General features: G+C 42.3%; 1 protein-coding gene across 1 annotated transcript in view; it reads right to left on the bottom strand.

Moving 5' to 3' along the window:
- Nucleotides 1-12,124, bottom strand: part of DCHS2 (dachsous cadherin-related 2) — a 464,316-nt gene that overhangs the window by 24,181 nt on the left and 428,011 nt on the right. The window contains exon 16 of the mRNA XM_073645211.1: nucleotides 7,735-7,886. Within this exon, the coding sequence (XP_073501312.1) occupies nucleotides 7,735-7,886 (152 nt within the window). The remainder of the gene's footprint in view (nucleotides 1-7,734; nucleotides 7,887-12,124) is intronic.

The raw sequence follows: 12,124 nt of genomic DNA, 5'->3' as shown, positions 1-12,124 counted from the left end.
AATACACCTCCCGAAATAACACAGTGGATTTCACTTTATGTTACTCTGCTGTCATTTGGTGGTGATGAGAAGTCTGGTCCAATCTAACCCTTGTTCATTTTGATAAGGGTCAGCTTGTCAGCATTGTCAGTTGACAAGCGAGTGCGCTTATCAGTAATAATTCCCCCAGCGGCACGAAAAACAGGCTCCGATAACACGCTAGCAGCAGGGCAGGGAAGGACGTCCAAGGCGTACAGAGCGAGTTCATTCCATGTGTCCAGCTTGGATACCCAATAATTAAAAGGCACAGAGGAATCACGGAGGACGCTGGTACGGTCGGCAAGGTACTCCCTCACCATCTTTTGAAACTTTCCACTCCTTGTGAGAGTACCCCGCACCTCAGGGTCTGTCGGAAAGGAGGGTCTGAGAAAACTGTCCCAGAACGTTGACAGTGTTCCCCTGCCTCTGCTGGATTGGAGTTGCGTCTCTCTCACCTGTACGTCTTCGTTGGGCAACGAACTGTGACCTCTGCCGCTAGCGTGTTCAGATGGGAATTTTTTTTAACAGCTCTGCAGCAAGGGCCTTCTGGTACTGCCCCATTTTTGTAGACCTCTCCACCTCAGGAATAAGAGAGTGAAAGTTCTCCTTGTAGCGGCGGTCTAAAAGTGTCACCAACCAGTAATGACTATCACCCAACATTTTGACAAAGCGAGGGTCACGGTTAAGGCAGTGTAACAAAGTCAGCCATGCGTGCCAGACTGGTAACGGGCAAGACTTCCGTGTCCTCACCAAGATGACGACTGACCATGCTCCCCTCCTCCTCCTCCTCCCTCCTGTCCTCAGGCCACCCACGCTGAACCGACGGTATGTCAGTTGTACAGGTACTACCGTCTACAGCGCATGATACAAGCTCCTGTTCTTCCTCCTCCTACTCCTCCTCCCCTCCCTCATTGTCCCCCAATGCACGTTCTGATGAGATGAGGCTGGGCTGTGTGTAATCGACCGCTATGGCTTCTTGATCCGTCGCATCATACTCTGGCTGCAATGCCTCCTCTTTAATTCTCTGCAGAGAGAGTTGCAAAAGACAGACAAGTGGAATGCTGACGCTAATGATGGCGTCATCGCCACTCACCATCTTGGTGGACTCCTCAAAGTTTGTCAAGATGGTACATATGTCAGACATCCAGGTCCACTCCTGAGGTCTTATGTGTGGAGTCTGACCTGAATATCGACGGCCTTGTTGCAGCTGGTACTCCACAACTGCTCTCTTCTGCTCACAAATCCTTTGCAACATTTGGAGGGTAGAGTTCCAACGTGTGGGGACATCACACACCAGCCGGTGTGACGGAAGCTGCAAACGCTGCTGCAACACAGCAAGGGCGGCGCAAGCTGTACCCGACTTGTGAAAATGAGCTGACAGGCTGCGTACTTTGACGAGCAGATCTGGCAACTCGGGGTACGATTTAAGAAACCGCTGAACCACGAGGTTAAGCACATGAGCCAGGCATGATACGTGTGTGATCTCGCCTCGCCTCAGAGCCTCCACCAGGTTACGGCCATTGTCACACACGACCATGCCTGGATGTAGGTTCAGCGGTCTCAGCCACAGATCTGCCTGCTCTTTCACAGCTGTCCACAACTCACAAGCAGTGAGAGGTTTCTCACCTAAGCTTATGAGTTTCAGCACAGCCTGTTGCCACTTGGCGGAGGCAGTACTGCAGTGCTTCCAGCTTGTAACTGATGTGGTGATATCTGAGATGGAGTCTGAACATGAGGAGGAGGAGGAGGATGATGTGCAGGAGCTGTACACTGTGACGGCAACTCTGACTGACATAGGGCCCGCAATCCTCGGTGTGGGAAGGATGTGTTCCGTCCCAAGGTCCGACTGGGTCCCGGCTTCCACTATGTTTACCCAGTGTGCCGTCAGGGAGATGTACCGTCCCTGGCCACAAGCACTTGTCCAGGTGTCCGTTGTCAGGTGGACTCTCCCAGTAACTGCGTTGTTGAGGGCACGGCAGATGTTTTGGGACACGTGCTTGTGTAGTGCGGGGATGGCACACCAGGCAAAATAGTGTCGGCTGGGGACCGAGTACCGAGGGACGGCCACCGCCATAAGGTTGTGGAAGGATTCCGTCTCCACCAGCCTAAAAGGCAGCATTTCCAATGCAAGCAGTCGTGAAATGTGCGAATTTAGGACTGTGGCCTGTGGGGCGTTGGCTGTGAATTTCCGCTTTAGTTCAAAGGTCTGGGATATGGACAATTGACGTGGACGTTGATGCTGTTTCTTGAGAAACTGCCATAACAAGTGAAGACTGAGAGGAGGGGACATCTTTGCATGCAGTATGGACAGGGGATTGCCTTGCACACACAACAGGGGGTTCTATTGCACGCACAACAGCGGAAAAAGCAGTGGTGACACCCGCTGACACTGGTCGTGGACCCAGGGGTTCACCCTACAAAGTCGGGTGCTTTGCTGCCATGTACCTAATCATGCTGGTGGTGGTCAGGCTGGTATTTTTGTCACCCCTGCTGATGCTGGCATGGCAGGTGGTACAAATGGCCGTTTTGGGGTTATCAGCAGAGTCTTTAAAAAAATTCCAGACTCTGGAAGACCTACAGCTTGTACTGGCAATGTGCCTCGTGTTGGTGTTACGGGGAACTGTTGCCTGCCTTCTGTGTGCGGCCACCACACTGCTTCTTCCTGCCTGTTGGGGTACTCTGCCTCCCTCACACTGTGTGCTGCTGGCCTCGCTCTGCATGTCCTCCTGCCACGTTGGGTCAGTTACTATATCATCCACCACCTCCTCCTCTTCCACTTGCGCACCACGATCCTCCTCCTCACTTCCTGGCAATTGTGTCTCATCATCATCCACCTCTTGTGACAAATTGCCAGCGTCGACTTCCTGTGGCCATGGCTGTTCAAATATTTGGGCATCGCTACATGGGATCTCCTCTCCCACCACTTCAAGCGGAGCAGGTGAGGGGCACAAATATGGAAATGGACCAGTATACAGCTCTTCAGAGTGTCCAAGTGTGGGATCAGTTGCTGTCTGAAAACAGTCGGCATGGTGGGAGGAAGGAGCATCAGGGTGAGGAGGAGTATGCGGTCGAGACTCACGGCTACTAAGATTTGACCGTGTGGAAGACAGACCGGAGGTGGTGGTGCCCAGGTAACTGGAAGTATTATCTGCTATCCAATTAATAACCTGTTCACACTGATCAGTTCGCAATACTGGTGTTGTTCTGTGCTTCCCTAGTAATTCGGTCAAGAAGTGGGAGCGAGAAGATGTGGCTGTTGGTTGTGGCACATTTTCACCTTGGCCACGGTCCAGTCCTCTGCACGCACCATCACCAGAACGTCCAGTTCCACGTCCCTTGCCACGCGCCTTGCCCATTGTAAAGGAAGTAATATAGCTTACACTCGCACTATCAATGGAAAAAGGGTAATAAAAAGTAGATTAGAACCGTGGAAGAGGAAAACCACAGCTCTATTTCTCTGGCCTACACCCGACTCTTTTAAACAATCTGAACAATCAGGGAGAAACTATTACTGTTTTTCTTTACGGCAAAAAATACCAAAAGCTGAATAATAGAGATTTTTTACCGTGGAATGGCAAAACCACAGTTGTTTACTGGGGTATACCAGACAATTTTAAATTGATATATTTGCGGCTGAACAGTGAGCGACACACTCAAACTGTTCTTTTTTTTGGTAAAAATGGCCCAAAAGTGGATAATACAGAGGTTTGAACCGTGGAACTGCAAAACCACACTTCTGTCTCTCTGGCCTACACCAGACTCTTTTAAAAAAATATATTTGTGTCTGAACTGTCACAGACACACTTTTTTTTGGGGGGGGGGGGAGACTCCAAAAGGTTAATAAGATGGGTATTTGTACAGTGTGAAGGAGGAAAAAAAAGAAAAAAAATGAGGATTTAGATGAAAAAAAAGGATTTTTCCTGGCCCCCGAGACCTGGAGCTAAGTCCAGCAATTTCAGCAACAGGAGCACACAGGACTGTAATGCAGCATTTTCTGGTATAACCACTGCATCTCCTATACAGCCTGCCTGCCTGCCTGCCTGCTATCTGGGATGGATATTAGTCCTGAGAAGGACTGTTTGTTTGATCTGGCAGCCTTTACAGACGCTACACTAACTATTTCGCAGTATATATCTCTCCCTAAATCAGCAGCGCTGTCCCTACACTGTCTGATCCCAGCCATTTGTGTCCAAGATGGTGGCGCCCGGTTTTAAATACTCGAGGTAAAGCTGTGCGGCCAGCCAATCAATGTAATGCCCACAACCAACATGGCTGCGGCATTACAGTGAATGGCTGCCAATCCCTGCCTGTTCATTGGCTTTGTAAAGAGCACCAAACATGCAGGGCGGAGACCCGAGCTCCCGCCCGAGTAACCAGGAAATGCTCGGTGCTCGCCGAACATCCCGAGTAGCGTGATGCTCGGGCGAGTACCGAGCAGTGTCAAGCATGTTCGCTCAACACTAGTCATCATTGCTCACATAGCTTAGCCTCCATGAAATCATTTCATACATTGGAAACATGTTGATATGAAGCATCTAAAAAAATTTCTGTTCTTTTCTTATATTTTATTGACTATTTTGTAAAAAATAATCTGAAATATTTTAACACAAAACAGTTAATTTTGCCAACTACATTGTATAGCTAAATAATACAGATTTCCAATACCAAACATCAACGGCATATGACTGCCAAGTGTCCTGACTTTTCTGGGATGCAATATCAATATCTGACAGCTTCACACAGTTGGGGGCAGGAGGTCAGTCTCCAGCTAGTGTTCGATTCATTCACTACTGGGCACAATACTGGAGTAGCTTCTGCCAGCAATTATTAACACTAGTTCTTGTTTCTCCCTATAGTCCATCCTGAAAATAAGTCTGTTTGATTCCCATGTCTTAGCAGAAATCCAATTGTGAGAAAGAAAGTTTGTATATTATTACAACCAAGAAAAAGCCTTGCATTATGACAGACGATCAAATGAACTGCTGCAAGATGCCATAAGTTCAAAATCTGAACATTCAGCAGTAGTTAACCCCAATATACCATTGTCCGTGTCATGCTTAGAGATACCTAGGAATGAGATATTGGGTGTTTTTTAGCGAGTTTCTCACACTATTAGTTACAGTTATCATTGACCACTCCTTTCCCCCAGCTAATAAAACAATGAAATTTGGGGTGAAATAAGAGTGAAGTCCATTTTTATTCCTTTACCCTCATGAGGCACCAATGATTTTCATTTGCCTTTTCTTTGCTATAAATTAGTGGGAAACCGATAAATAACATTTATATCATGCTTGGCTGGCTTACTGGAGAAGCAGCTACAGGGAGAAAATGAAGTTATATTCTCCCTGCAGCCGCTTGCTTTCAGTTATCTTGGCGGTACAATGAACTGCAAGAGTCATCACTCAATAGACAGTGAGAGCGCGGTAATCGCTCCCTGGAAATTAGATTGACATTCAGCTCTGCAGATCATGTGCGTTGTATGTGTGCAGAGAAGGCTGTCACTGTGACTGTTACAGCTTCCTGCATGGCCCCAATGATTGGAAGCAAGCTGCTGCAGTCAGAATGTAACTTAATTTTCTCTCTGTAGCTGCACTTATGATATGCCATCCAGACCTCATTGAAATGCTAAATAACCTGCAGATTACCCCTACATATGATATATAGATATATTTCATGAATCTGCAGGTACCATGCATTTCAATGAGATCTGGCTGGCTTATTAGAAGCACAGCTACAGATATATACATATAATAGCATTTCTGGAGTGAAAGGTTTCCTTTAAGGAACTCCATTGATTCTCAATCCCCTTCAGTCTGCTATTTGGTAGAGTCCTAGGGGTGGGAACAACAATCATCTTAAATGAAAGGGATAAAAGAAGTGCCTGAGCACTAACAGACAGGTAGTTGCTAACTACTTGCCTGTTGTGCCCGTCGCCATCCTCCTCCGGCACAGAGCAGTCGCTCTTGCCTGCGATTTAAATGCTTTTGCTGACGTCACGTCAACAGAGCGACAACTTCTTTTCCGCTCTGCTCTGTTGACGGGGCGGGAATGTCGACGTCATGCTGATTGACAGCCGGCTCTCCGTTGCCCAACTGGGGGGAGCCGGCTGTCAATCAGCTTGACATTGGCAGTCACACCCCATCGACAGAGCAGTCTGGAAGAAGAAGAGCTGCTCTGTTGACAGGGAGTAGCTGAATCGCCAGCAGGAGCAGTCAGTGACCACTCTGAGCCGGCGTTGGGTAAAACAAGCAGGTAGTTGTTTCTGTTAGCAACTACCTGCCTGTTAGTTTTTTGACACATAGTAAGAAAAAATCTATTTAAATGGCTTATCCTAGGTCTAGACCATTAATGCAATATACCAAATATTGTGCAATGCATAATAGCCAATTAAAAGGAAGGCAGTGGACTCATGGTTGGCATTCTGCAATTTTCAGAAGCACTACCCCTACTTCCTCCCTCCCCAATAACTGACAATCAAGAGTCCAATACTAAGTATTCTTAGTTTATATATATTTTTATGCTCATTTTGTTGCCCAAGTAATAGGCCATGCATATAACAACTGCTGTGGTTCGTAAGGTTGGTGCTTGGGGAAAGACATTTTTATGGACAGTATATTAGAAAATGAGTCCGTCTTTTGCGCTGTTAGTTTAGCCATATTTATATTTTTATGGAGTAGATTGAAGGGGGAAATAAAAAGATGAAAAACCCTGGAAATCTCTGGCATAAAAATAACTTCATCTTAACAGCAAGATTAGGGAAAGTAAGTCATTCCCTCAGACTGTAACATACTTTTGTTGTTAGACTGTGGATATGATTTATTGTTCTATGGTGGTGTAAATGTGGAGAGCAGCCAGCGAGAAGAATCAAAACCACTCTAAAGTGTTTTCTCAGCATGGTAATTAATGACTTGTTATTTCTAAAATACCACCTCTGGATTTAAAACATATTTCAAAGCATAACAAATGTTAGATAAATACGTAAAAGTGGGACTAATGGACTGTTCCACATCTTGTAAAGTGTTCATTTCCCAGTACGATGGCTGTCTGTGTTTTCCCATGCTGGAATATAGGTATTATTATAGAATTTGTTAGCTGTCCTGGTTGTTTTTACACAATTTAATCTTAAGCAGCACTCCAACTTAATTTTAAAACACTTTATCAAACTTTGTTTCGACTTCCAACATGTTTAAAGAATGTAAAGAAGTGGAGTTTTGAAAGTGAAGGGGTTCGGCTTCTCGCAACAGGGAGAAAGGGTATAAGGGTATCCACAATTATATGGCTATCCATGCAGTGTGTACAGGCACAAAGCATAATACATACAGTATTCCTTTTTTATTATATACAATGTTATGACTGTATTAGATTTAAAGAATATGGGAGAAAATATTTCAATGTCATCACTCGGCTGTTGCATTGAAAGAATGGCATTCAAAGCAAAAAAATTAAATAAAAACATAAAAGCCAAAGTTTGACATAAAAGTGGGGAAAAATCTCACTATCCAGAACGTAAGCTTTATTGTAATGTTTTGTTTCAGCAAATACTTTTGTCATGAAAATCAGAGTAATGAGAATCTAGCAGCTAAGAGCAACCTGAAAAATTATATTAATGGGCTAAAGGTAAGTAAAATTCTATTAGCCTGCCACATATTTTACATGTCTGTTGTACAAAAATCAATTTTATCTAAATTACATATAATAGCTGTAGCAGCAACAAACCTGTAAGAGGATTTGATCTCCCGATCTAGGATAGCATTTGTAGAGAGGACGCCTCGTCGTGAGTCAATAGTAAATTCTTTATTTTCATTGCCATCCACAATAGTGTAATCTATCTGTCCATTTGGCCCACTGTCAGCATCACTAGCAAACACCTATGAAACAGAATACTACATTGGGTTATAAACCATACAGAGATAAGAGCATACACTGTGTGCACAAGTATTAGGCAAGTGAGTATTTTGACCATATTATCAGTTTTATGTATATTTTCCATCTCCAAGCAGTATAAACTTGAATACTTATTGAATGAAGCAGACCACAAGATGATAATTGCACCTTTTACTTACTGTACAGTATATATTGAAGATTTTCTTCTCTAAGTTATACTGTCAGGCTGCCTATTAAATTCAGTGGAGTTGCAACATCCATGCAGCTACTGATTGGCTGCAGTGGTTAAGTTCTGTCTTAGCATTCGTACATCACAAGCTTATGTGTGAATGACACCAACCTATTTTTTTCACGGATAGCACTCGTACCTGTGACCGTCTATAGGTCTGTTCACGTGTCCGATTTTTCCTCGGACCAGTGCAAAATCGCGGAGACAAGTCCGATATTGATCAGAGTGTCAGCTCAAAATTGGCAATACAAGTCTTTGGGTCCATGAAAAAAAAAAATCGGACAGCACTTGGATGCCATCCATGTGCTGTCCATTTTTCACTGACTGCGATGGGAGAAGCTGGAGAAACTTTTTTTTCTTATCAATGAAAAAACCTGATGACACTCTGACCAAACCCTGATGAAACTCTGATGAAAATCACTGATTAAATTTGCTTAGTTTTTCTTGTACATCAAAAAACTGATGTGATAATGAATGAACTGTCTTAGCTCTTTCTTCCAGCTTGGATCCCCTGATTGACTTTAGCTTTGACCTGATGACCCTAGCCAGAATAGGAGACAGATGGGGGACACTGACAGATGTTTTGAGAAGTACCAGGGCCCACTAAGTGAGTATGTGCTATTTTTTTATGTTAGTACGCTCATGGGCCCAAATATAAACTAAGATAAAGTAGTGGACAATCTTTTTCAAATGCTGCCTAAGAATCGAGCCTACTTTTAAGTAGAAGCCATGAATTTATATGTCCATTATATTACCAGGACAGATTTTGAACCAAGGAAGTAAAAAGTAAAGTTCTCTGCTGCACGACTGCAGGCAGAGATCTTCAAAATTGTGAAGAATTGATACAGTCTGTATTTTGAAACACAGAATAACTTATTATTGTACAGAGAATAATATGTATTTGTTCTAATTAGACACCACATTGGTAAATGATTTAGGATAGCATTGTTGTAGGAATACACTATTATAAATAATAAACAAGAACATTTCATGGGGTTACAGTTGCATGTAAAAGTTTGGGCACCCCTGGTCAAAATTACTGTTATTGTGAACAGTTAAGCAAGTTGACGATTTAATTATCTCTAAAAGGCCTAAAGTTAAAGATGACATATTTTCTTTGTATTTTAGGCAAAAAAAAAGAAAAATAGATTGTAATTTTTTACAAAAATGAAAATGGGCCGATGCAAAAGTTTGGGCACTCTTTTGCAAGTAGCACAGCTTGTAAATGCTTTTTGTAGCCAGCCAAGAGTCTTTCCATTCTTGTTTGAGGGATTTTCATCCATTCTTCCTTTGAAAATTCTTCCACTTCTGTGAGATTCCTGGGTCGTCTTGCATGCACTGCTATTTTGAGGTCTAGCCACAGATTTTCAATGATGTTCAGATCAGGTGTTATGTTTGCATCAACTATTTGTTGAATTTTCACTGAATCCATTGTTCCCTCTACCCGTGAAATGTTTCCCATGCCATTGGCTGCAACACAACCCCAAAGCATGATTGATCCACCCCCATGCTTAATTGTTGGCGAGATGTTCTTTTCCTAAAATTCTGTGCCCTTTTTTCTCCACACATAACTTTGATCATTTTGGCCAAAGAGTACTAGTTTAACCTCACTGGTCCACAGGACTTGTTTCCAAAATGCATTAGGCTTGTTTAGATGTTCTTTTGCATAAAATGAATTTTATGGTGAGGACACAGGAGAAGTTTTCATCTGATGACTCTTCCATGAATGCCATATTTGTACAGGTGTCTCTCAACAGTAGAACAATATACTTCAACTCCAGAGTCTGCTAAATCTTTCTGAAGGTCTTTTGCAGTCAAGTGGGGGTTTTGATTTACCCCTCTAGTAATCCTATGAGCTCTCACCAAATTTTCTTTTGGTTTTCCTGACCTTATTTTGACCTCCACTATTTTGTTAACTACCATTTTTTAATTACATTTCAAACTGAGGAAAGTGCAACTTGAAAACACTTTGCTATCTTCTTATAGGCTTCTCCTGCTTTGTGGCCCTCCACCATTTTCATTTTCACAGTGCTAGGCAGCTGCTTAGAAGAGCCCATGGCTGCAGCTTTTCAGCACAAGGTTAGAGGAGGCTGGGTTTTTATAAAGCTGGGAAATTTGCATTACCTTGCCTTTCCTAATGATAATAGTGAACAAGCCATAACCCTAATATGCTAATTAAGGTCTGAAACCTTGGTCAAAGTTATCTGAGCACACAAATCTCCAAGGGTGCCCAAAGTTTTGAATCAGCCCAATTTCCTTTTTGTATTTTTTAAAATGTAAAAAATTACTATTTTTTTTTGCCTAAAATACAAAGTAAATATGTCATCTTTAACTTTAGGCCTTTTAGAAATCATTTCATCTTCAACTTACTTAACTGTTCACAATAACAGTAATTTTGACCAGGGGTGCCCAAATGTTTACATACCACTGTATATGAGATTAAGTAAACACTCTATCTCAAGAAGCAGCATTACCCATGCACACGAGCAAAGTACATGCAGTTTTCAAATCTCATATAACCTTTTTTACATTCATGATAAGCATAAATTTGTCCTCTTGGTCCCTTTTAGAATAGCTTTCACTCAGATGGCATACACCGTACTGCAGGAATTAAGTACAGTGATAGACAGACCATTATTTTTAATATTCACAGATTTCATAATAGCAGGGTCTGTACACAGGACTGGCAAATAGCTAATGTGGTGCCAATATTCAAAAAGGGGACAAAATTTGAGCCTAGAAATTATAGGCTGGTAAATTTAAACTCTACTGTGGGTAAAATCCTTGAGGGTTTCCAAAGAGATGCTATCCTGGAGTCTCTCAATAAGAATAACCTCACCACCCAGTATCTACATGGGTATATGACGGATTGGTCCCATAAATCTAATCTGATCAGCTTTTATGAGGACTTAAGTTCCACACTGGACCAGAGATATGCAGTGAATGTTGTCTATATGGACTTTTCAAAGGCATTTGATATGATGTCACACAAACGGTTGGCACATAAAATGAGAATGATGGGACTAAGGGAAAATATGTGTAACTGGGTTAACAACAGGCTTAGTGATAGGAAACAAAGGGTAGTTATTAAGAAAACACAGTCGGATTGGGTTACAGTTAACAATGGGCTCCCACAGAGGTCAGTATTGGGCCCTCTTCTTTTTAACATAGTTTTTTAATAATTTTGTAGAATTTCAATATTTGAAGATGATACTAAACTCTACAGGGTAATCAACGAAGAGGAGGATAGTATAATATTACAGAAGGATTTATGGAAGCTGGAGGTTGGCCTAAGAAATGGCAATAGAAGTTTCATGTAGATAAATGTAAGGTCATGCACTTGATTAGAGGAAATAAAATGTATTATTATGTACTGAATTGTACAACACTGCATAAAACTGTCACTGAAAAAGACTTGGGTGTATCGGCGAACAGCAATATCAATTTTAGTGACCAGTTTCAGGCAGCTGCTACCAAGGCAAATAAAATAATGGGATACATTAAAAGAGGCATAGAGGCTCATGACGAGAACATAGTTTTGCCTCTATCCAAATTACTAGTGCGTCCACACTTAGAATACTGCACCTAAAATGTATAATCTGTACACGAACAGTCACAAAAACTGCAACAACCATCAGTCAAACATCAAACCCCTGGAGTAACAGACAGGATACACAGAGCTGCCATACCACACGTGGAAGAATAAAACAAGGTCATTTTTAGTATTCTGTAATAATTCACTTTCTGACAGGGTAGGAAAATAGCTGAAAGATATACTATTCATTAGTTTTGTCCAAAACACAATTTCTGAGAGAAAATATCAACTGGCGGTAAAATACGTATTAATCTCCTATGTGGTTTGAAGACCGCAATATTAGCTATCCTGTTCCAGTTCCTATAATTTGAAATCTGTAAAATCAGTAAATTGTTAAATTATTACTGACTTCGGAAAAATAATTAAGTGTATAAATATAGGGTCCTAAATCTATAAAT

This window comes from Phyllobates terribilis, unplaced genomic scaffold (assembly GCF_046119375.1).
Source record: "Phyllobates terribilis strain yellow unplaced genomic scaffold, ASM4611937v1 Scaffold_1__5_contigs__length_1240528914, whole genome shotgun sequence".
Lineage (NCBI taxonomy): Eukaryota > Metazoa > Chordata > Amphibia > Anura > Dendrobatidae > Phyllobates > Phyllobates terribilis.
Note: the sequence above shows the minus strand (reverse complement) of the source record. Positions and strands in the feature narration are given on the sequence as shown.